This window comes from Dendrobates tinctorius, unplaced genomic scaffold (assembly GCF_039654945.1).
Source record: "Dendrobates tinctorius isolate UK_male_01 unplaced genomic scaffold, ASM3965494v1 ptg000011l, whole genome shotgun sequence".
Classification (NCBI taxonomy): Eukaryota; Metazoa; Chordata; class Amphibia; order Anura; family Dendrobatidae; genus Dendrobates; species Dendrobates tinctorius.
In genome coordinates, this window is record NW_027361679.1 from 59,574,880 (window position 1) to 59,601,212 (window position 26,333).

General features: G+C 47.4%; 1 protein-coding gene across 2 annotated transcripts in view; it reads right to left on the reverse strand.

The window, feature by feature from the left end:
* The window catches only part of UBA6 (ubiquitin like modifier activating enzyme 6), a 155,317-nt gene that overhangs the window by 93,721 nt on the left and 35,263 nt on the right, over positions 1-26,333 (reverse strand). For both annotated transcript variants that reach the window (XM_073542599.1, XM_073542598.1), the window contains exons 13-15: positions 25,645-25,711; positions 16,725-16,868; positions 9,802-9,869 (exon numbers count right to left, since the gene is read on the reverse strand). In XM_073542599.1, coding sequence (XP_073398700.1) covers positions 9,802-9,869; positions 16,725-16,868; positions 25,645-25,711 — 279 coding nt within the window. The remainder of the gene's footprint in view (positions 1-9,801; positions 9,870-16,724; positions 16,869-25,644; positions 25,712-26,333) is intronic.

Sequence of the window (26,333 nt, forward strand, 5' to 3'; positions counted from 1 at the left end):
TAGCACAACTACATAAACGTCTTGGCCAGAGCCTCGGCTCTCCTGCAACAGCCACACTTACAGTATTGGTGTCAACATAACACTGGCCAGAGGAGGACCGGTCCCCAATCAGCTGTAAGGGCTCGTTGTTTGAGCAGCTGTGAATCGGCACTGGACTTTTAAATGTGCAGCTATGCCGAGCCGGTGGCATTAATGTATAACAGACACACGCACCACGCAGAGCGTGGTCATGTCTGCCATAACATTACGGAGTGCGGGAAACTTGCCAAACAGGAGAGTGAGCTGGGCTGGACCGGAGACCAGATGCACAGCAGGTGAGTGCTAGGTGCCTGGCGGCTCCAATAAAGGGATGTAAAAGCATCTACAAGGTGTCTGTGTGTGTCTGAACCTGTAAATGTGTGTATGTATTGTAAAGTTTGTACTTACTCAGCTGCGTAGGAGGAAGCAGGAGGAACATTCTCTCTAACGTCCTTGTGAGTTTATTGGCTTCACAAACCATCAAATCCAGACATGTTTAGTACTCATGTACACTAGACACAAAATACTCCGGGTTGCACCGCAGGGAGCATCCATCCCTGTGACAAATACCTCCCATTAACCACGCGACCACCAGTCACACCACAGTATGTATGTATGTATGTATGTATGTATATATTTGTTGGTATGTATTTGTAAAATATGGATTTTTGTGATAACTCACCGTAAAATCCTTTTCTCCGAGACGCTCATTGGGGGACACAGATACTGTGGGTGTATGCTTCTGCCGCTAGGAGGCTGACACTAAGTGAAAAGAAGAGGTTAGCTCCTCCTCCGTCGTATACACCCTCGCCCCTATTGCCGGCGGAACTCAGTTTGGTGCCAAAGCAGGAGGGCAACAAAATCAGCCTTAATACAGGTACAACATGTCCAGAAAAGGACCACCCTTATTTCACATAAATGCGTATTAACTAAACAAAAGCAGAGCCAACTGGCTAATAGGGTGGGTGCTGTGTCCCCCAATGAGCGTCTCGGAGAAAAGGATTTTACGGCGAGTTATCACAAAAATCCATGTTTCTCCTTCACCTCATTGGGGGACAGATACTGTGGGACGTCCTAAAGCAGTCCCTGGGTGGGATAATTGACTCACCGATCCAAGCTACATGCACCTCTTGTTTAAAAGGTGCACCACCGCTGCTTGGAGAATCCTTCTACCCAGGCTCGCATCCGCCGAGGCCTGAGCATGGATATTATAAATGTTTGGCAAATGTGTGCAGGCTGGACCAGGTTGCTGCCTTGCAAACCTGTTCCGTCGAAGCCTGGTGCCAAAGCGCCCACTGCCCGGGTAGAGTGGGCTCTGATCCCTGCTGGAATCGGCGTGCCTCTAATGCGGTAGGACTCATCAATAGTCAAACGAATCCATCTGGCTATGGTCGATTTTGAGGCAGCGAGTCCCTTCCTGCGCCCTTCGGGGAGCACGAACAGCGTGTCCGTCTGACGAAAGGGTGCCGTCTGCGACACGTACCGCCGGAGGGCTCTTACCAGGTCTAACGTGTGAAGAGCCTTTTCCACACAGTGCACCGGTGCTGGACAAAATGAAGGCAACACAACATCTTCATTGTGAAAAGAGGACACGACTTTCGGCAGAAAAGGAGGGGCTGGTCTGAGGACCACCTTATCCTTATGGAAAGTGAGGAACGGAGCTCGGCAGGATAGGGCCGCCAGCTCTGAAGCCCGCCTGATGGAAGTGATGGCCATTAGGAACACCACTTTCCAAGAAAGGTACCTCAAAGAGATATCATGAAGCGGTTCAAATGGAGCTTCCTGCAGAACACTTAGGACCATGTTAAGGTCCCAGGCGTCTATAGGCGCCTTATAGGGAGGTACCAAGTGGGAGACTCCCTGAATGAAAAGTCTTCACCTGCAAATTGGTAGCAATTCTGCGCTGGAACAGGACGGATAAGGCCGATATTTGTCTCCTAAGGGAACTTGGGGCAAAGCCCGAGTCTAACGCTCTACCGACTGAGCTATCCGGACTCTCTAAGCCCGACTGGAGAAAAGCCAAGATGTTGTGGATCGAGAATCTCAGCGGAGAAACACCGCAGCCTCAACACCAAGCAAAGAACACCTTCCAGATGTGGTGGCAAAACCGTGCTGAAGCAGGCTTCTGGGCGCTAATCATTGTAGCGACCACCTCGCTCCCGAACCCTGCCTGGGTTAGAATCCAAGATTCAACGGCCATGCCATCAAACACAGGGTTCCTGAGTTCGGGTGGCAAATCGGCCCTTGAGACAGTAGATCTGGGCGCTCTGGCAGGCGCCAAGGAACGTCAGCGAGCAGCTGCATTAGATCTGCGTCCCAAGCTCAACGGGGCCAGCAGAATCGCCGGCACCCCTTCCGTCTTGATCTTTTTGATGACTCTCGGAAGTAGTGGCAGTGGGGGAAATAGATATGGGAGGTGAAACTGGTTCCATGGCAGAACTAACGCGTCCACCGTGAATGCCTGCGGGTCCCTGGCCTGAGCGACATATGTGGGCACCATGGCATTCACTCTGGAAGCCATCAAGTCCACATCTGGAGGTCCCCACAGTTGACAAATCTGCTGAAAAACTTCGGGATGTAGAGACCACTCTCCAGATGCAAGACCCTGCCGGCTGAGAAAGTCTGCCGCCCAATTTTCCACGCCCCGGAATGTGGACAGCCGAAATTACCGAGTGGTTTGCTTCGGCCCACTGAAGAACGCGCCCCACTTTGCGCATGCGGGTGCCCCCTTGATGATTTATGTAAGCCACCGCCGTGGCGTTGTCTGATTGAATCCGGACCGGACGCCCTGCTAGAAAGTGCTGGAAATGCTGCAGTGCCAACCGCACCGCTCGAATCTCCAACAAGTTGATCGACCATTGCCCCTGAGCCGTGTGATGGCGGAAAACTGCTCCCCAACCGAGAAGACTCGCATCGGTTGTGATAACCAACCACTGATCTGGGGGATAGGGCTTCCCCTGAAGAGAGGAGTCGCGCGTCCACCAATGAAGTGACCGTCTGACTCGAGAGGACAACCTGCACTGATGATCGAGAGTGAATGGACTCTTGTCCCAAGATGTCAAGAGCGTGCTGCAGGGGACGCAGATGAAATTGGGCAAACGGAATCTCTTCCATTACCGCCACCATCCTCCCTAGAACCCTCATCCCAAATCGAATAGTGAGGGCCTAGTCGTTGAAGATTCCGCACTCCCTGACGGAGCGCTCGAGCCTTGTCCCGAGGGAGAATTACCAACCCTCGGGAGGTGTCGAAAATCATCCCTAGGAATGAGATCCTCCGAGCTGGGACAAGGGAGGACTTTTTCCCGTTGACCAACCATCCTAGGCGAGACAGGGAATCCAGCGTGATGCTGACATTTTCCTCGCATGCCCGAAAGGACGGACCCTTCACTAAGAGGTCGTCTAAGTACGGTAAAACCACTATGCCCAGAGAATGTAGAATGGCCATGACGACCTTCGTGAACACTCTGGGGGCGGTAGCCAACCCGAAAGGCAGAGCCACAAATTGGAAATGCCGACCATCGATTGCAAAACGTAGGAATCTTTGATGCGGGGGAAAAATAGGGATGTTCAGGTAAGCATCCTGGACGTCGATCGAGGCCAAGTATTCTCCCTGCTCCATGGACGATACGACTGAACGGAGAGATTCCATTCTAAAGTGCCTGATTCTGATGAACCTGTTCAAGAGCTTTAAGTCCAGAACTGGCCTTACTGTCCAGTCCTTCTTGGGGACCGCGAACAGGTTGGAATAAAAACCTTGAGTCCTCTCGCACTCTGGTACAGGGACCACGACCCCGTTGCGCTGCAGCACCTTGATGGCCTCTAGCAATGCCTCTGCCCGGGATTCTGCTATGGGCAGCCGAGAAAGAAAAAATCGTCTTGGAGGATCCCTGACGAATTCTATTTTGTACCCTGACGACACTAGTTCCGCCACCCATGCGTCGCGTGCCACCGTGACCCAAACGTGGCAGAACCTGAGTAGACGTCCGCCCACTCTGCCGTCCACGGGTACCAGATGCCCCGAGTCATTTTGCTGAGGGTCTCTGGGATCTGGCTCCCCTTGACCTGGGCGGACGGCCTCGCATCCTGCCCAGCGGGTTGGCTCTATACGCGACCTGACGCTCCTTGTCCTGGTTGTAGCGAGCTGGGGCGGAAGAACTGGCCGCTGCCATCCACCCGGGGCTGCGAAATGCCCGAAAGCGCACCTGAGGCTGACGAAATGGCAGTTTAATCTTCTGTTGTGGGAGAAAGCTGCTTTTTCCCCCCGTAGCATCTGAGATGAGCTTGTCTAATTTTTCCCCAAATAGGCAGCTACCCTGATAAGGCAGGGAAGTCAAAGATTTCTTGGAAATCGAATCAGCTCGCCATAGCCTTAACCACAAGGCTCTCCTAAAGGCGATTGCATTCGCCGCCGCTAGTGCCGCGCAATTCGCCGCATCCAAGGACGCATTGATTAAATAGTCACCTGCCATCGCGATCTGACCTGCTATTTAAGACACTTCCGTCGGCAGGTCTCTATCCTGTAGGACCTTTTTTAAAGAATCTGACAATGACATCATGGCCTTGGCTACCCATGTTGCCGCAAATGAAGGGGAGAGTGCTGATCCTGATGCTTCATACACCGAGCGGGCTAAACTTTCTATGCGGTCTCCTGGCCTTCTTTAAGGATACCTTATGACCTGCGGTTAGAGAGACGTCCTCCTCAATACCCCCTTGCCTCGGTAGCGGCACCTGGGGTATTTGATCTTAGGACGGTGCCGGCACCCTAGCTCCGTCTGCCCTGTAGGGGCGAGGAGAGGGACCGTCCGCCACTATGCAGCACCGCCGTCTTGCGTTGGAGCAGTGGGGGCCGCACAGACTAGTCTTGTGCCTCTGTGCAAGCCCACGGTTTCAATACCTTGGGGTGGACAGGGCTAAGTCTGGCATAATGTCCAACGTCGCGGGAAAGAATACGTGGAGGGACACTCGCACGTGCTCGCCCGTTGATGGTTTGGGGAAATCGGATCCTTTCAATAGGATGCGTTGCCCCGGTCTCATTTTCAAAAAAAAAAAAAAAATAGAAGTCTGGGGAAAAGTCCCAGATATGTCCCTCGGTGCGGGAAAGGATACGCGGAGGCGATACTCAACGTGTGCTCGCCCGTTGATGGTTTGGGGAGATCGGACCCGTTCAATAGGATCCGTCGCCCCTGTCTCATCTTCATGGTAAACTAGAAAAAAATAGTCTGGAGAGATCCAGACTGTGTGTGCCTCCATAGGACACTAAGCAAAAAACTGGTTTCTGCCCGCAATCGGGGCGAGGGTGTATGCGGCGGAGGAGGAGCTAACTTTTTTTTTTGTATACTTAGTGTCAGAGACACCGCACTACACTTGCTCATAGAGCCAGTGCGCATGTCCTGAGTACACAAGCAGTGCTAAAAGTTACCTGGGGAGCAGGGCAGCAGAGGTGACCAGGCGTGCTTCAAGCTAATAGTGTCAGGGTCCAGTCAGCGCTGGAAAGTAAAGAGGCACGGGACCTGCGGACACTGAAAATGAGCAAGCTGGCACAGGACCTATGGCCATGTGACTGCAAGGGGGCGGGGCTTAGCGTCCTGCTTTCAGATATGACAGGACACCATACAACAACTCAGAGTCAGGCAAAACGGAGGTCACAACAGTACAGGCAAACGAGGTACAGGAGGGACAAACAGACGGGTAGTCAGACAAAGCCAAAGGTCATACACAAGCGGGCGACGTGGTACCAAGGGGACAAGCAGAGAGAAGTCGGGTCACAAGCAGAGAGTCATACACGAGAGGTAGCGCAGTAAAAGAGGGTCAGGCAGAACTCGTAACAGGGACAGAAACCAGATCACAACCAAGCAGGCAACAAGTTATCAGGCACACGTATACAAGAGGTCACTTAACTCAGCCGAGGGCAGGAGTATAACTGACACCGGACCCAGGTCCAGTGAGCACTAAATAGCCTCATTCTGCCAGAGAGAGGCAGCACAATTAACCCATAGTCTAACCAGGACGGGTCAAAGCGAAATCCCGTCCTGGATCATGACACTTAGTGTCAGCCTCCAGACGGCAGTAGCATACACCCACAGTACCTGTGTCCCCCAATGAGGCGAAGGAGAAAAGGGGTGACAGATTCCCTTTAAGAGAGCCTGGGGTCAGTACCAAAGCATTTGAAGGCAATTGCCCCGACTTCCATACCGGGGATCCCTTTGAGAGGCTTGGGGTCAGAACCAAAGCACTGGATTGATTTGCCGTGATTTCCATACCAATGATCCCTTTAAGAGGGAAGATGTGCCTATGCGATGGAGGATGTGTGATGGGGATATAGGAAGGGGAGGGGGGGGATTCATTTCTGTCGTGTGCTCTGTGCTCCTTTCTGGGGGGGTAGACAATGGCTGGGAGCTAATGTTACCAGGGATGCTAGATTTGTTTCACCCAGTCAGTGTCTGCTGAGGTGTTGTCAAGTGGGAAAACTTGCTCATAGCAACCAATCACAGCTCAGCTTCTTTTAACCAGCTCTGGTGAAATGAAAGATGCTTCGTGATTGGTTGGCGATACACACATACATACAGATTTTATATATATCTATTATATAAAGCTCAAGTGTGCGTATGTATGTACGTATGTATGTATGTATGTATGTATGTATGTATGTCCGGGATTGGCATCCGCACCGTCGCAGCTACAGCCACAAAATTTGGCACAGTCACACGTCTGGACCACGAGAGCGTCATAGGCTAAGTTGTGAGGCGAAATTTTAACCCTGCGCGTTCCAATTCACCAAACAATTTTGCCCCTATCTACATAATGGGGAAAAAGTGTGTGTGTGTCAAGCCCCGCCCCTCATTATGATGTCATAATGGTTGCGATGGCGACGCTGATGTCATCATAGGTTTCAAGCCCCGCCGCTCATTATGATGTCATAATGGTTGACTATGGGATGGAGGATGTGTGATGGGTATATGGGCACTGGACTATGGGATGGAGGATATGTATGACGGGTATATGGGCTCGGGACTATGGGATGGCGGATATGTATGATGGGTATGTGGGCACGGGACTATGAGATGAAAGATGTGTGATGGCTATATGGGCACTCGACTATGGGATGGCGAATATGTATGATGGGTATATGGGCACTCGACTATGGGAGTGAGGACATGTATGATGGGTATATGGGCACGGGCATATGGGATCGTGGATATGTATGATGGGTATATGGGCACGGGACTATGGGATGGAGGATAATTATAATTTGCCATAACTAACCACAGTTGGTTACTATGACAGCGCCGGGCTCTTCAGCTAGAGATATCTATCTATATATTATATAATATATATATATATATATATATATATATATATATATATATATATACACACACACACACACACACACACACACACACACACACACACACACACACACACTGCATCAGCTGAGCGGTTCACTAGCAGTTCAGTTCATCAGACGCTGCCAAAGGAACAAAACTAAAGTGGAGGTGGAAGATGGAGGCAGGCGAAGCTAAAGCTGCTCAATGCGCAGGTGCAAGATTCCCAGCCCCGCAGTGTGAACACTTCATAACACACTGCGGGGCGAGATCAGGGGACTCCAAAACACGCAGGCGCGATAGCCTGATGTCATTTGTCAGGCAGCATGCACTGCGCATGCCCGAGAACCGTTGAACAACGCAGACGCCCTCCAGCATCCAACACTGGAGGTGGCGCCGGACACTACAGGGGGGGGTTGATGGACAGCTGGGAGGCGGCTTAAACAGAGGGACACTCCATACGTCTCTGACTAATTCCAGGTATGAGGACCTTATAAAAGTCAATATTTCGCCATTAATGGGGGTCAAAAACAGAAGAGCCACCTTCACAGAATGCAGCCTTAGTGCTGCTGAAGGTGGCTCTTTTAGTTAAAAACGCCCTGGGGGGGGTGTGACAGGTTCCCCGTTAACTAGTTAGCAGCCCCTGGTGGATCACGATTCCACCCGTGGCTGTTATGGGCACATGATAGCTGATCAAATCAGCTGTCATATGCCAGGAAAGATGCGGGCTCAGCGCCGGAGCTCGCATCAAAGAGGGACACAGGACCTATGATGTATACATACGTCATAGGCCCTGAAGTGGTTAAAAAAGAAAATTAAATCCGACAGGTTCCCTTTAATATAAGAACTGACTAATGTGGCTAGTGGTCCAAAACATATAAGAGTTTGTTATGCAAAACTAGGTCTCCATCTGTGTCAGAATGGCTGCATAATGGTTTATGAAAGTTTACACTATCTCTGCCCGCCTAGCCTGACTGACAGCTACTAGTGTCCCTCCTGTTGAGATCTCACACTGCTCGGTACAAGCTGCAGCCATCAGTCATGCAGATTGAGTAGAGACCAAATTACACTGGAGTCAAGAATGCTCTTAGTCTTTAGCTAGACTCATAAAATGCTCATTATGGGTTCCATTATACTGTGTGGAAGAGGCTGTGAGGACATCATTCAGCGAGGGAGTGGGTTGACTGGGGACATCATATTCTGTAGGGGAGATCTGTGGATTACTGTACAAGGGCAGCATGATGCATAACCTTTACAAAAAGCTGTAAATTACCGTATTTTTCAGATTAGACACTCCGGATTATAAAACGCACCCCACGTTTTTAGAAGAAAAATAGGATTTTTTTTTTTTATAATCCATGTGTCATATTGCATACCGGGGGTGGTGGCTGCGGTGAAGCGGGGTCTCAGGGTCGCTGCAAGCCACAGGCTGGGATGAGGGGGTGTTTCGACGTGCAATGCTCCGCTGCGGGTGTCCGGCAGTGCTGCTGGGGTGCAATCTGGCGCATGCGCAGATGGAGATCTCGGCATCAAGATCTCAGGAGATGAGAGTTCATCTTGATGCAGAGATCTTCATCTGCGCATGCGCCACCCCCTGGCAGCCATTTTCCCAGAGTCAACCGCATAGGAAAACACAGAACTGCGGGGCTGCGGCCTTTCACAAAATGTCGGCAGAGCCCCCCGCTCCGCCGGAGACCCCAGTAGCACTGGTAAGGTATATACGCATTATAAGACGCACCCCCCATTTCCCCTCCAAGTTTGGAGGAAAAAAAAGGTGTCTTATAATCCATAAAATATGGTATATGGTTTTGATTAGAAAACATGCTACAATAAGCCCTATCGTAACATGTATTAACCAAAGATAATTCTATACAATATTAAAAGGAATCTGTCAGCAGGTTTCCTTATTTAATCTGAGAGTAGCATAATATAAAGAACTGGAAACCTGATTACAGGGATGTTTCACTTATTGAGTTTACATACAATCAGCATTTTATAGGCAGGAGACTATCACTAGACGACTGTCTCACCTATTAGGCTAATTGTGTAACACCGCCTCGACCACTGATTGGCAGCTTCCTGTGTACACTGTGCACTGTCGTCAAACTGCCAGTCAGTGGTGTGATCAGGGTTATACACAGCTCTGCATTCTGAACACTGCTACATCTACAGCAGAGAAAATAGGGATTCCATAAAAAGTGCCCAAAGCAGCCAGTAAGTGATAAATTGCTAGAATCAGGCTCTCTGCCTCCACATTATGCTGCTATCAGTTTGCATAGCAGAAAATGCAAACAAATTCCCTTTAAGTGATAAAATCTAAAATAATAATCAGAACTATGTTTGGTCGGTGGGTTTGTCCCTCCACAACAGTTAAGGTTTCTCATGTGCCCCGTTAAGAAAATTAATTGCCCACCCCTGGGATACACAATTCCACTGACATCACTGGTAAAAGTCATACCTAGGAAGGAACTCTTCTTGGCTTATCTGATCTAATGGATTCACAATTTCCATGGCATCCAGAAAAAGCTAAAGGAGAGAAAAAAAACACAAACAAAACTATAATAAAGGTATAATTCAATGTAACTTCCAGTGGTAGAGAGTCCAGGGGCTTTCATAATTAAAGTAAAAGGGCTAGCTTGCCAGAATTACCCAAATGAATTTGATAGTAAACCAGAAAAAAAAGTTAACTCCTCCCCTGCAGTATACACCCTCTCGCTGGATGAGAAGTCTCCAGTTCAGTGAAACAACCAGTAGGAGCTTAAACAGTCAACAATAACCATAACTATGTCACAACCTAAGAATGCTACAATGAGCCAGTAGGCTAAACAGGGTGGGTGCTGTGTCCCCCAATGAATGGCTCGGAGAAAAGGATTTTACAGCGAGTATACAAAAATCCCTATTTCTCCTACGCCTCATTGGGGGACACAGACAGTGAGACGTCCTAAAGCAGTCCCTGGGTGGGGAGCATATATCTGCTAATACACCATGTACCACTGAGTCAACACTGAGGTACTGCCGATTGCAGGAAGCGTCTGCAGAGAGCTGCATCCGCAGAGGCCTGAGAATGAATTTGGTAATGTTTTGTAAAAGTATGCAGACTGGACCAAGTCGCAGCCTTGCAGACCTGTTCTGCCGAGACCTGGTGCCGAATGGCCCAAGAGGCGCCCACTGACAGGGTAGAGTGCGCCTTAATCCCCGCTGAGACAGGCGCGTTCCTGACATGGTAGGGTTCCTGAATCGCCAAGCGAATCCACGTGGCTAGCGTTGCTTTTGACGCGGCTAGACCTTTCCTGTGCCAATTGGGTAGTATGAACAGGGCACCTGACTTGCAGAAGGGAGCCGTCCGCGAGATGTACCGTCTCAGCGCCCTAACCACATCCAGGGTGTGGAGGGCCTTCTCAATGCGATGGACTGGCGCCGGACAAAAGGAAGGCAAAACAATTTTCTCGTTGAGATGGAAAGAGGAGACGACCTTGGGCAGGAAGGATGGGGACGTCCTGAGAACTACCTTGTCCTGATGAAAATTCAGGAACGGAGAACGGCAGGAAAGGGCTGCCAATTCCGAAACTCGTCTGATTGACGTAATTGCCACTAGAAAGACCACCTTCCAAGAGAGGACGGTCAGTAACATGCCCTGCAGCAATTCGAAAGGAGCCCCCTGTAAGGCCCCGAGTACCAGGTTAAGGTCCCATGATTCCAAAGGCCTTCTATAAGTAGGAGCGACATGGGAAACTCCCTGAATGAACGTCTTGACCTGAAGTTTGGTGGCAATTTTGTGTTGGAAAAGCACTGACAAGGCTGAAATTTGGCCCTTGAGCGAGCTAAGCGCGAGTCCTGATTTTAATCCGGATTGAAGGAATTTCAATATGGCTGGAATGGAAAACACCAGAGTGGATCGACCATGATCCTTGCACCACGAAAAAAAAAGGTTTTCCATGTGCGGTGATAGATCGCATGGACCCAGGCTACCTAGCACTAATCATGGTGGAAATCACGTCATGAGAGAAGTCATGTGCTAAAATCCAGGATTCAACGGCCACGCTGTCAAAGCCAGGGCCCCGGAGTTCTGGTGGTAAATCAGGCCCTGTGAGTAAATCCATGCGATCTGGAAGTCGCCAGGGGACGTCAGCAACTAGTTGTATTAGTTCTGGATTCTATGCTCGGCGCGGCAAATCTGGCGCGACTAGGATCACTGGTACTCCCTCCGCTCTGATCTTCTTGATGACCCTCGGAAGCAAGGGAAGAGGGAGAAAGATGTACGGGAGCCGGAGCCAGTGCCATGGCAGAACTAGGGCATCCGCCGCTCCGATGGTGCATGGATCGCGCGATCGGGCAATGAACCGAGGCACCTTGTTGTTTAGTCTTGAGGCCATGAGATCCACATCAGGAGTCCCCCAATGATGACAAATCTGCTGAAAGACTTCCGGACGAAGAGACCACTCAACGAGGCAATGCCTTGGCGACTGAGAAAATCTGCCGCCCAGTTTTCTACGCCTGGGATGTGGATTGCTGAGATGGGCAAATGGTTGGTCTCGGCCCAATGGAGGATGTGACTCACTTCGTGCATGGCCATCCTGTTCCGGGTACCTCCCTGGCGGTTGATATACGCTACAGCCGTGGCGTTGTCGGATTGGATAAGGATGGGGTGACCTGCGAGGAGATGGTGGAAACTCCGTAGAGCTAATCTCGTATCTCCAAAATGTTGATGGGGAGACGTGACTCTCGGGTTGATAAGCGACCCTGTGTCGTGTGGTGACAAAAGACCGCACCCCAGCCGAGAAGACTTGCGTCGGTGGTTACTACCAACCATCTTACTGGGAGAAAAGACCTCCCTTGATTCAGGAAGGACCTCAGTGTCAACCACCTGAGGGCTTGCCTGACCCGCAGGGACAAAAGCATCCGACGGTCCAGGGAGAGCGGGTTCTTGTCCCAAGCCAACAGCAATGTGTGTTGTAAGGGACGGAGATGGAACTGTGCAAATGGAACTGCTTCCATTGCAGCCACCATCTTTCCGAGAACTCTCATGCTGAAATGAATGGCGTGAGAAACTGGTCGGGAAAGAGTCCACGCTGCCTGTTGTAAGGCAGTCATTTCTGGAGGGAGAATGACCAACCCGCGGGAAGTGTCCAAGATCATTCCTAAAAAGGAAATCTGCTGAGCCGGTTTTGGGAAAGACTTTTCAAACTTTATCTTCCACCCCAGGCGAGAAAGTGTATTTACGGTTATATCCATGGATTCCTCGCAGGCTGGAAGGGCAGGACCCTTGATGAGCAGGTCATCCAGATACGGTAACACCACTACTCCCCGAGAGTGGAGCATGGCCATGACAGCCGCCATGACCTTGGTAAAGACCCTGGGTGCGGTGGTAAGTCTGAAGGGCAAGGCAACAAACTGGAAGTGTTCCATGTGAATTGCAAAACGCAGGAACTGCTGGTGGGACGGGTAGATCAGAATGTGAAGGTAAGTGTCCTTGATGTTGATAGATGCTAGGAACTCCTTTTTCCATGGAAGCGACAGCTGATCGGAGAGATTCCATTCGGAATCGCCGTACCTTGACAAACTGATTTAACAGTTTGAGATCCAGAATGGGTCGCATCGTCCTGTCCTTCTTTGGAACCACAAAAAGGTTTGACTAAAATCCTCTGAACCTTTCGTGATGAGGGACCGGAATGATGACTCCGTCCCTTAGCACAGCCCGAAGGAAGGCTCTTGTCTTGTTCTTGGGGGGAGAATTCTCTCTTGTATCTGGAGGACACCAGCTCCCTGACCCACTTGTCGTGCACGACCGCGAGCCAGGTGTGGCTGAAGGAAAGTAGGCGACCGCCTACTTTGTCGGTGTCAGCCGGATACCGCAACAAGTCATTGGGTAGATCTATGAGATCTGGCTCCCCTAGATCCAGGAGCCCTAGGCCTGGGTTTCCAAGAGTGGTTAGGTCTGTATGAGACCTGGGAGTCTGTCTCCGCACGGGGACCGACCTGATCCGGAAGACAAGGTAGAGGAGGACCAACCGGAATTGTTGCGAAAAGATCGAAAACGCGTTGGCTGTTGGTTGCGAAACGGACGGACAGCCTTTTGTTGAGGAAGGAATTTACTTTTCCCCCTGGTAGTGTCAGAAATGAGTTGGTCCAGTTTCTCTCCAAAAAGACGACCCGTCTGAAAGGGGAGAGAAGTCAACGATCTTTTAGATGTGGCATCCGCCCACCAGTCGTGGAGCCATAGGGCTCTTCTAATGGAGATCGCATTAGCGGCAGTTTGAGCAGCGCAACTGGCGGCATCAAAAGCAGCATCCACTACAAAGTCCGCTGCGTGAATTATCTGCCTGGCGATAGTGGTTGCCTCTGGAGGAAGATTGGTGCCCTGGAAGGAAGTAATCAGGACGTCTGCCCAAGCGGCCATTGCCTTAGTGACCCAAATTGCCATGAAAGATGGAAAAAGCGCTGCTCCTGAAGCTTCAAAAACTGAACAGGCAAGGTAGTCAATTTGACGATCAGAGGGGTTTCTGACTGAGGAACCCTCAGAAATGGATAGGGGCGTTTTAGAAGCAAGACGCAATACAGGAGGGTCCACCAGAGGGGACTGTAACTAATCCTTCATTAGGTCTGGATCAAAAGGGTATTTAGCCACCTGAATAGACTTTTGCTCTGTGAACAGCTCATGTGGACGATCACTATGTTTCTGAACAATTTCCTTAAAGTCCAGATGGCTGGTAAATAACCTGCACACACGCTTGGTTTTCTTAAATGAGATAGGGTGTGCTGGAGCGGGAATATTTTCCTCATCCAACTTCAGAATCCTGTTGACTGGTTCTATAAGAGAATCAAGCAGCTCTTGATCAGTTGGGGGATTCTGAGGAGCTGACGTGTCAGATTCGAATTCAGAGTCGTGCTCGCTGTGAACCTCAGGAGAGGGAGAGCGAGACAGGAGTCGCAGATGCTGAGGCACGAACGTGCCTAGGGGACACGTCATGGGTCCGCTTTCTAGAGACCTGACCATCCCTTGAACGAGTACGGCCCCTGCTGGTGGACGGTTCCCGGCCGATGCCAGAGCCCTCCTCGGGAGGTAAGGATGCTTTCTGACTTAAAGCGTCCTCCCGGAGGGAGAATAAAGCCTGGGTCAAAGACTCCACCGACCGTGACAGGGACGCAGCCCACTCAGGGGTACTAAATGCAGGAGGCCCGTTAGCAGCGGCGGCGAGGGGCGTTTGAGCGCAGTCAGGGTCGCAGGCCGAGGTGCAGGTCGGGTCGCAGTCCGTGCATAACGGATTAGTCACTGGGTAAGGCAGACTTGCAAGTGGTACGCACGGTAAAAAATGCAGTGTGCTTCTTAGCAGCTCGTTTAGCTTCCTTAGATTGAGACATAGCGCTCCTGAAAGGGTTAACGGCAGAGTGTCTACAGCTGCAGGGAATGTGACGGGAAGGGGTTAAGCTTTAATCTGAGGGCATATGCAGCTTATCCACGGGGTCCTGTGTTGTGTCCCCCGGCAGGAAAGCGGTGGGCCCTGTGGTGTCACCCGGTATCCGACAGCTTGCACGCCTCACAGATCGTATCCAGAGCAGGCTGAGGTAAAAGACATGGCCCCCGAGATTAGAATTGCGCGTCTCGTAAGAGGAGCCAAGAGGAGGGGGCGGCGCTATCCAACTTGCGGCCTAGTAGGCCGGAAAAGCCGGGGACTAAATTTTTGGGGAGTGATGGGGCGGCGGTGCACCGCCGCTGACGCTAAGTCAGCGCATCTCCCGGGGACCAGGACCCAACCCCATACCTCCACTTCAGTGCTAGGCAGGCCGCGCTGTCTGGGGCCATCCATGCAGGTCTTCTCATCCTCCTGGGCTGATGTAGCAGAGCTGGAGGAGTTCTTAAATGGGTATGCTCAATCGATCCTCCCTATGGCAGGGGGATGGAGAGCTATGGGGGCTGATTCAGGGCATTCGGAAGCGCTGTTCCAGCCTTCTCCATTGCACTCCATGCACTTGCCCTCGTATCCGAAGATTACCGGGACCGTAATGATCATCGCCAGAGGAATCAGCCCCAATTGTCACAGGAAAGTGTACGGGGAGGTATACTCCACGTGCTTGCCTGTTGTTGGCTCGGGGGAGAGCGGGCCGTAGAAAGGAACCGTCGCCCCCTTCACTCAGTTAGCTAAAAAATAAATGGACACATGGACTAAAAGTAGATGAAAATTGGAAGCAGCGCACTGATGAAAATTAGTTTGGGTTTGTGCAAATGAGAAAAACAAAGACGTGTGAATACGACCCAAAAATAAGTCGTCCGCTGCAACTGTTATTAAATACTTCAATAAATCTAATTGTAAACTGTTGTTTCTTTTTCAGCTGAAGGTGTAAATCGCAGGTAAGAGTCTTTCTCATCATTGTACAGTGTGTGGGGCGCATGCGCCACCTCGGCTCCATCCTACAGGGGCATCTCAGGGCTGGAGGGTCGGGGAACGCACCCCCAGCAAACAGCAGCTTATTCCCTATACTGTGGATTGGGGATAAATAAGTGGGAACATCTATTTTAACAGTTCCCATCAATTACTAGTGTTACCATACCTTCTAGTTAACCCTTACCTAATCTATGCATTGATGTATTTCCTTGTACTATAGGATGGACTTCACAGGATTCTATAAATTTACAACACTGAAGATCAAATATATAGAAAAGATCACAATTTTGTAAGTGATAAAAATGTAACGCTCTAATATAAACCAACCTTCTGGATTCCATAATGATGGCGCTGTCTCCTTATCTCTGATGACTGAGTCATTATATTCTGGGAGGGATGTTCCCCTGTAGATCCTGTCTGCACACAATATCTGTCTACACAGAGAGCCGCCATGTATTGGCCACCGCTCATGGATCGTATCTTACAGCACAAAGATGCCACAACACAGGGATTATTATTTCACTTGTTCAATGGTAGGAGCAGAAAACACAGGAGCCATTATGGTAGTATGGCTTCTTAGAAAGGAAGGACGTATACCTTCTCTAGGGATGTGTAGTCAGATCTCATCTGACAGTTTTCCCAATGAATTTACAGAAAATTCAAAAATAAAATAAAAACGGCGGGGGTCTGAAGCCAGACCCAAGTGCGTCCTATAGACACTAAGCAAGAACTGGAGAAACCTCATCCAGCGAGAGGGTGTATACTGCAGGGGAGAAGTTAACTTTTTCTCTGGTTTACTTAGTGTCCTCCTAGTGGCAAGCAGCATAACACCCACTGTCTCTGTGTCCCCCAATGAGGCGTAGGAGAAAATAAATTTATTAAAATCAGCTGTCATGTGTGGGGAAAGATGCGGGCCCCGGCATGGAGTCGGGGACACGACATATGACATACATATACATTATGTCGTGAAGGGGTTAAGCCATTAGTGGGAAAAACTTACCCATTGTTGTAAAGGAGAGAACTTCTCCGACACAGCCTTCAAAACTTCTTGGCTGATAATTCCACCTGTCGCTGCGGCAAGAGGAGAAAGAAAACCTCGAGCTGTCCAGGAAATCCACTTCACCAAGTGCTTGTCAAGCAAGGGCTGGAATTCAAGACAATGAAGTTTGGGTGGGAACCAGAAAATTTACCATGTGTAGAAATGTGAAACTAACGTGATTAACTTCTTTATTATAAGGGGTGAAGAGGTAAAAAAAAAAAAGAGAATAAAACACTAGATGTTTCTAAACTCACCAATCACAACAGCAATGATGTCACAAGTACACCACAAATCGCTGGGCTCAGCCATTGTCTTTATGTAGACATCATAAGACTGCTCAGACCAGTGATTGGCTGTAAAGGTCACATGTGATGCACTCCTGATATCAGCACTGCAGTTAGTCAACACAGACCTGCAGCAGCGAGAGAGAGGTATTGTTGAAGCAACAATACTGTAAACGAGTACAAAAATTATTGTTTACCCTCCCCAAGAATCCTGAATAGAAAAAAAAAAAAAAAAAAGTGTGACAGAAACACCCTTCAAAAGTGACAATAAAAGGTCAAAGTTAAAGGGGTTGTCTGATACAAAGGCAAATGGGCATTATTTGTATCAAAAATAAACTACTCACACACACTGCTAACATGTTCCACTAGCCAGAGTTTAGAGATATATATTTTTTGAGAACCTCCCAGTGCTTGCAGGGATACCTCAAATGAGTCATCCTCAGGGGGCAGAGGCAGCAGTCACTGATGTAGCTTCTTATCCCACCCTGAAAGGAGAGTCAGTGACATCTAGGTGATGTGCTAGTCCCTACTGTACTGAGCACGCATCAGTTCTCAACTCTGCTCTCTTGCCAGCATGTCACTGCTCATCAGAGCTGGCAAGGGAGCGCTCTGTCATTGTCCATTAAAAAGAATATTGCGTAGTGACAAGATCCTACTGAGCATACATTGGGATTGACAACCAACACATGCTTAGTAGAGAAGGGACTAGCCCAGCTCTTGAAATGGAAGTTAGAGATGATTCTTCATTTAAGGGTGGGGACAGAGGCTGCAGCAGTGACCGGTGAATACTCATTTGAATAATGTACGGAGGGTTCTCAAACGAGGCGTCACCACAAACCAAGTAGGTAAAAAAAAAAAAAATAATAATAATAATAATAATAATAATAATAATGCAGAGAGGGTAGTGAGGGAGCGATGGGGGCTTTTTATTTAAAGTATTAGAAAAGAGGGATTTTTGGTACTTACCGTAAAATCTCTTTCTTGGAGTCTTCATTGGGGGACACAGGTTACCATGGGACGTCCAAAAGCAGTCCCAAGAGTGTGAAAGAAATGCTGAGAAAAGGGTACTTAGGTCGGCCGTTGGACCGCCGCCTGCAGTATCTTCCTAGCCAAGCCTGCGTCAGCAGAGGCGTGAGTATCTACCTTGTAAAATCTCACGAAAGTACGAAGAGACGACCAGGTAGCAGCCTTGCAAACCTGCAAGGCCGAAGCCTGGTTACGAACGGCCCAGGAAGCTCCCACAGCCCGGGTAGAGTGATCCCTCACCCCCGGAGGAGGCTGTTTTTCCTGAACGTGGGTTGCCTCCAGAACCGCTGAACGAATCCAACGAGCAATGGTGGATTTGAGGCTGGAAACCCTTTCCGACGACCTTCAGAGACGACAAACAGGGAATAGGACTAACAGAAGGAAGCAGTCCTAGCAAGGTAGACTCGAATTGCCCTGACCAAGTCCAACTTGAGGAGGGATCTCTCCAAGGGATGAGTTGGAGAGGTACACAGAGAGGGAGGATGATGTCCTCATTGATGTGAAAGGCAGAGACTACCTTTGGCAGAAAGGCAGGAACCAGTCTGGAACTACCTTATCCTGGTGCAGAACTAGGAAAGGAGAATGGCAGGACAATGCTGCCAACTCCGAGACCCTCCTAATAGAGGTGATGGCGACCAGGAAGGCCACCTTCCATGAGAGGAGGGAAAAAGAAATATCCTGAATCGGCTCAAAGGGCGCACGCTGGAGGACGCTCAAAACAAGATTTAGATCCCATGGATCGACCGGAGACTGCTAAGGAGGCGCTATATGAGCGACGCCCTGAAGAAAAGTCTTCACCTGGGGAAGGGAACGCAGATACCTTTGGAAAACGATAGCCAGAGCGGACACCTGACCCTTTAAGGTACTGAGGGAAAGGCCGGAATCGAGACCAGTCTGTAGAAATCCAAGAACGAAGGGAAGAGAAAAAGTCATAGGAAAAACTGTTGACCTCACACCACCGAAAGAAGGCTTTCCAACATCTGTGATAGATGCGTGATGACGCTGGCTTTCTTGCCTTAATCATGTTCTGGATGACCTTGTGGGAAAAACCTGCGTCTCTCAAGACCGTGGCCTGAACGGCCATGCCATTAAACTCAGAGACCGAGAATTTGGGTGGAAGAGGGGCCCTTGCGATAGAAGGTCTGGAAGTCTCCAGGGAACGTCCGAGAGCATGTTCACTAGCTCCTCATACCAGGCCCTTCGTGGCCAATCTGGAGCTACTAACAGAACGGGGACCCCTTCTGCCTTTATCTTTTTCACGATTCTTGGAATCAGGGGAAGAGGTGGGAACAGATAAGGCATGCGAAACTGGGACCACAAGTGCGTTGCAACCGACGGCCATCTGATCCCAAGACCTGGCTACGTACTGGGGAACCTTGTGGTTTGTTCGAGACGCCATGAGGTCGACATCCGCAACGCCCCACCTCAGGCAAATTTGGTGAAAGACGGAGGGGTTGAGAGACCACTTGCCTGACACGAGCCCCTGACGGCTCAAGAAATCGGCTTCACAGTTGTCCACCCCTGGAATGTGGACGGCAGATATGGCGGGAACATGGCTTTCCGCCCAACGCAGAATCTTTGCCACCTCCAGTATGATCTGCTTGCTGCGAGTTCCGCCTTGGTGATTTATATAAACCACGGCCGTGGTGTTGTCCGACTGGATGTGGACCGGCTTGCCGGCGAGGATGGACTGCCAGCGGATGAGCGCAAGAAGGATTGCCCTAATCTCCAAGAGATTGATTGGGAGTAGAGTCTCCTGAGCATCCCAGCGGCCCTGCGCTGTGAGGTGAAGGAAAACCCCTCCCCAACCCATGAGACTGGCATCGGTGGTGATGACTTGCCACTGAATAAAATAAAGGATGGAATCTCCAGCGCTGGACTTCAGTTAAAAATACATCATTTATTGTAAATTCTTAAAATAGAACAGAAAAAAGTATGGATAAGGACATACAGGCAGATGGGGTCTCTGGTGGTCTCCAACCAACGCGTTTCGACCTAGAGGGTCTTACTCATGGTTCACACTAGACCAATACTGACGACTACAAATAGTACAAAAACTAGTAAATCACAGGTGTTGGACAAAAGAATTAATGAAAATAGGGAGTATCCCTACCAGTTAACTCTTGCAAACACTCAGCCTAATGTGGAGCTGAAACAAAAACTTGTCGGAAAAACAGGAAAAAAAAAAAAAAAAAAAAAATCTAATAAAAAGATATCATAAGAATATAATAACAATCACAAAAAATATCAGAATAACCAGAATTGAATAGGACTAAGTAGAATGTAAATATACAGAAGAAAATATCAATCTAATTGCAATATTAAATCAAGTCGTTTGTTCAGACCTAATGGTACTCTTGTATTTAATTTAAAAATCCAAAAGGATTCACGATTTAATAATTTTCTCCTGAAATCACCTCCCCTAGTAGATCTATAGACTTTCTCTATTGCTATAATTTTGAGACTATCAGTTTTACCTCCATGAACAGTTTTACAATGATAAGAAACTGCTGAAATATTATAATTACTACTAGTAGCTTCTGACAAGTGTTTCCTAATTCTCTTTTTAAGAGGTCCTATTGTACAGCCTACATATTGTAGGTTACAAAAAACGCATTCAATAACATATATTACTCCTTCTGAATTACAATTTATGTGAGACTGAATAGGGTATGATATGCCAGTAACACTAGAAGTGAATCTGCTGGTTTTAACCACATAGTTGCAGACTTTACAGGGATGATGTCCACATTTGGAAAAGCCTTTATATGACAACCAAGTATTATTTTTAGTTCTCCTATTGCTGATAAAAAGACTGGGGGATAAGATATCGCTCAAAGCAGGAGCTTTCCTGGCTATGTATCGTATCTGGGTATTGTCCAGAATTTGACCAAGTTTATTATCATTGTGTAAAATAGGTAAATATTTTTTGACAATGTCCTTTATCTTATTGAATTGTGGACTGTACATGGTAGAAAAACTAACTATAGGACGGTCATGATTATTGCAGGAGGCCCGTGTGCGATTCTTTTTCTTGTTAGCAGTAACTCCAGTGTGTACAAGGCTCAAAGGAGATTCATTCAGCAGGGTGTGTCTATGGATCCTGCTGACAATATTATCAGCTTTCCTTAGCATCCAATTAGCATATCCTCTGTCCTTAAGTCTAGAGAGGGTTCTGTTTGATTCTTTAGCAAATGTTATAGGTGAACTGCAATTTCTTTTTAACCTAATTAATTCTCCCACTGGAATGTTTTTAACCACGTGCTTGGGGTGACAAGAATAAGCTTGTAAAATTGAATTTGTATCTGTGGGTTTTCTGAAAGGAAAAACGCAGACCTTTTGGCTGTCAGGATTCACAGACAAAGTCACATCCAGATAACTGATAGAAAAATCCGACACTGTAAATGTAAATGAAAGATTAAAATCATTCATATTAATATAGCTAATGAAATCACTAATCCCTGAGATGTCTCCCTTCCAAATCAAAATCAGGTCATCTATAAAGCGACCATATAGTTGTATATTTTGTGAAAAGGGATTATTGTTACATAAGATATATTTCTCTTCCCAAACAGCTACTGTAATATTAGCTAAAGCTGGGGAACATTTACCCCCCATACTTACTCCTTGTTTTTGTAAGAAAAAAATTCCATCAAATGAAAAATAATTATGTGAGAGAAGAAAGGAAACTGCATCCACAATGAAGGATTGAATTTCTATCACATATGTGCTATATTTGTCCAAAAAGAATGTGAGACTAGAAATAATCACATTGTGTGGTATGGACGGGTATAAGCCCACCACATCACAGGTAATCCATGAATATTCTGGTGACCAATGATAATCATCCAAGGCAGAGATTAACATTTTGGTGTCTCTGATATATCCTGGAAGATCAATGACCAAAGGTTGTAGGTAATGATCAACCCACTCTGCCAATTTCTCTGAAAAAGACCCTATCCCCGAAATTATAGTTCTAAAGGGGGGGGGGAACAAATCCTTGTGGATTTTAGGAAACGCATGATAAATGGGAATCACAGGGTTCTTGATATTAACATAATCATAAATTTTCTGTGTTATGGCCCCTGTGACTAAACCATCGTTTAATAATTTTGACAAATCACACTGAAATTTAGACGTGGGATCACTAGAAATGTTGGAATAGGTAGCAGAATCATTCAAAATGCGCAGATTTTCTGAATAATACAGACCAGCATTAAGCACTACTACTCCACCCCCTTTATCTGCCTGTCTCACCAGAATGTCAGCATTATCTTTTAACTCTTTCATAGCTGCTCTCTCTTGTGCTGTTAAATTGTCATATGTCATTTCTGTTATTTTATCAAGCTCCACTAAATCTTTCTCTATTAGTTCTTGGAATATATCTAGAATAGCAGGTCTGGACTGAACTGGATAAAACCCTGGATTGGGCATTTTAAAGAGATGATTTAAAGTCCTATTTTTTGGTAAGGAATGTGATTGTAAGTCTCTAAGAGTGGAATAGCCTATAAGATCTTTAAAAGAAAAATTTCCATAGGGAAAAATTAACTCAGGAATATTTGTAGATCCAGACAGTGACAAGGTCTCTGAAGAGGTGGACTGGTAGTCAAAATGACATTTCAAAGTTAAATTTCTGGCAAACTTATTCACATCTAGAAGAGTCTGATAAATATCAAATTTGTTGACTGGACTAAATCCCAAGCCTTTGCTCAAGAGAGTCAAATGAGCTTCTGATAGGATATAGCGTGAAAGATTTATTACAGGGCATGTTGATATCTCCTCCTGTTTCTGAAGTGGTAGTTTCTTTTTATGTTTCCTCCCCGCTCTTCTCCGTCGTTTTTTGATCTCCTTACGATAATTCCATCACTACGGATATCCTCAGAATGATTAGTGTTGAAGGAAGCATCTAAGAACTCTTCTGACGTAATCAGATTAGAATTTTAATTGCCACTGAATAGGAAGGAAGGATCTTCCGCGTAGGACCGAGGTGGAAAGCGTCCACCCGGTTAGGGATTGCCTCACCTTGAGAGGCAGAAGTATGGGGGCGTGACCAGCTTGTTATGATCCCAATGCCAGCGCCAGGACCGACAAGTAGGCAAAGGTGGCATGCCCGGAGCAGAAAAAAAATGAAAGTAAGGCGCCGATTGGCTGTGGCCGGTGAGGGGCGTACCTGAGACCAAGGATGAGAGAGAATTGCCGCGCTAAGCTGGGGGCGTGTGCGGCAGGGGAAAAGAGCCCTCTGATAGGGAGAATGCCAGAGGGGGCGTGACCTAAACGGAGAACAGCCTGGAGGAAGAAGGCTGCAAAATGTCAGACAGCGAACACTGTAAAGAAAAAAGGGCGCAAAATTTGAATCTAGGTCCCGGGCAGAGGGAGAAACGGGAGCTGCAGGGGCCCTACCAATGAGCGCTGCTGCGTGGAGGGGGTTCATATTACCTGCTTGAATCCGGCTCCTCTTCATAGATGAGGACCACATCAGGCGCCCTCGGTAGGGAGAGGGTCCTGGGACAGAAGATCCTCCTTCCTGCATCGTCTCCAGATGGTGCAGAAGACGGCATCAACCCCTTAGTAAAAAAAAAGGAGGGAGGCCACCACCGGTGAGTGACCACCGTCTTCCTCTCAGCCCTCTCCGAGGAGAGGGATAAGGAGGGGAAAGGCGAGGACTGGCCACCAAGAGTCACCCTGAAACACCCAAAAGGGAGACAAGGGAAAAAGTCCTGCATGCGGGTCCGAGAGTGGGCGATGTAGGTGATACCACACTCTCTCTCTGTCGCATAAATGTGGGAAAACAGGGTGAGAAAAACTGCACCCTGTTACCTGAAGAGCTGTATCTGAAAAACAAAGGGGAAAATATTAATAAACACACAAAAAAACCTGTAAAGGAAAAACACTTGCGGACTTGGTGTTAGATCCAGGTCTGCCTGCTACAGACACTAAGCAAAAACTGAATTGCTTTGTGCCTGTCGGTGGGTGTATGCTACTGAGGAGGAGCTATTTTTTTTTCTTATTTGCATAGTGTCCGCCTCCTAGCGACAGCAGCATACACCCCATGGTAATCTGTGTGCCCCAATGAAGAGAGAAAGAAAGAGATATTACATTAAATAGACATTTAGGATTCAAATAAAAGTTAGTTTCGGACCACATGTTTAACTGAATTGAGACGAGTATAAACCAACCAACAATCCTGCCATTTTTTTTTTTTGCATCTTACATTTGACACTATTTACTGTCCTGTATAAATACAGTGTTCATTTATTTTGTAGGTTTGTAGAAACCAAATTTATAGAGTAATGATTATTTTATTACAATACATACCCTATTTTGAAAAAACATTACCAAATCAGTTGTTTTATGTTGCCATATTCTGAGAGCCCCAAGTCTTACACAGTTCCATCAGCAGAGCTATATGAGGGCTTATTTTTGGAGTGACAAACTAGTTTTCATTGGTACCAATAAGCTGTACATGAAACTTTCTTATCACTTTTATATACCTTTGTTCTACAGGTTGATATGTTCACAACAATGCCAAATATAAAAACCAGACGTCTTCGTTCCTCCTGGAACCACATTCAAGCTCCAGTTACTGTATATGCACTAATAAAGGCTTCTTATTTCTCCACATACTGGAGGAGTGCTACCATGTTGGGGGATATTATGTAACGCACACAAGCATTTTATCTGTAGACAAAATAGGACTGTTTTTTTGAGGGACAAGCTGTAGTTTTTACTGGTTCCCTTTTGGATACATGTGGCTTTTTGATCACTCTGTAATTTAATTTAGGAGGCATGAAAAAAATATACCTTAAATTGCTTTTTTAATGGAATTCACAGTGCAGTATATTTAAAGTGATACCCAACTTATATTGTTCTGTTTTTCTACTCTTGCACAAGAAAAACAAAAATCAGATTGAGAACAGTACTGTGTGAGGACTGTTTTTTTTACATAAAAAGTAGTGTTAGCATCACTTGGGACACATGATTTTTGCATCATTTTTTTCTGGTCATGAGGCAAGATTAACATAAACAGCAATTCTGTTATTTCAGATTTTTATGGCTTTCACTGTGCAGGATAATCGTTTTTTTTTCGGCAGAGGACATTATGAATGCAGAGATACCAACTATGCAATGTTTATGCAGGTTTTTTTTTTTTAATTAATAAAAGGTTTGTTTTTTGTTTTCCTAACAGCAGCATCAAAGGGGTTAAAGTTGCTGGATTGGATCTAGTGCTGGTTCCAACATACGCATCAGGAGCTTAGCTGTGTAAGGCAGCCGTCTCCTGTTGGCACGGGCACAACTCCTCAGACTGTGCCATCCCTGTGACGCGATGCTACCCTGAATTGCCGGCAACCACTTGCAGTTATGTCACTTTGCGGGAAGGTGTTAATACTAAGAAACTACAACAGCTATAGGACGGCAGTTTGCTGATAAGGTTGCGTGCATGAAAACCAATGATATCGTACATGTGAACCTATTACTTCTACATGGAAGATAAAACAATAGTCGGAGATATAAAATAATCAAAACAATAAAGGCTTTAACCCGAGAAGCAGTCTTCAGGCTGTGAAACCTACTTTACTCTGCAGATTTTCATTTACAGATGCCGCCAAGGTCTGCATCTCTTCAGCATCCTGAAGGCACCTGCAGGAACAAGATTTCATATACTAAGCCACATATACATTCATAGTTTTACTAAAATGCAATGAGACTCAAATCCTAAAACTGTCTGGTTACATAATATGCGAGTGAGCAGTTGCATCGCAGTGTTAGTCAAGTACAACGACCAGGATAAGCGAGGGGCTACCGTTGTGGGAGCTGGAACACCCACCTGTGCCCGGAACCAGCCAAGATTTTCAATAGTAGTTATTTTTTTACAGGGCTTTAAGTGCTTAAATTTACATAATCCAATTCCAGCACCAGGTCTCCCTTAAGACTGCAATTCCAATTCAGGACCTGCAAGCCATGTTTACAAATTTACAGCTGCCGCGTGCCAAAATTAATTCAATACATCTCACATACATGTAAGGATATGGACATGCTGCCCACGTTTCCCTCTTGAAGAAACATATTTATTATTGGACAATGTTATGTGATATGAGAACTGTGATGTACTGTTTGAATACTTTGACAATAGGGATAGTAAGAATTAATGTTTGTGACTAGCACAAAGTGGGAGGGACTGAGTTGCAGGGAAAGTGCCAATTTTGTGTATGACAAGTGGACCTAAGGGTCCAAGGTGAGCAGTGCTGCATTGTCAGAAGTC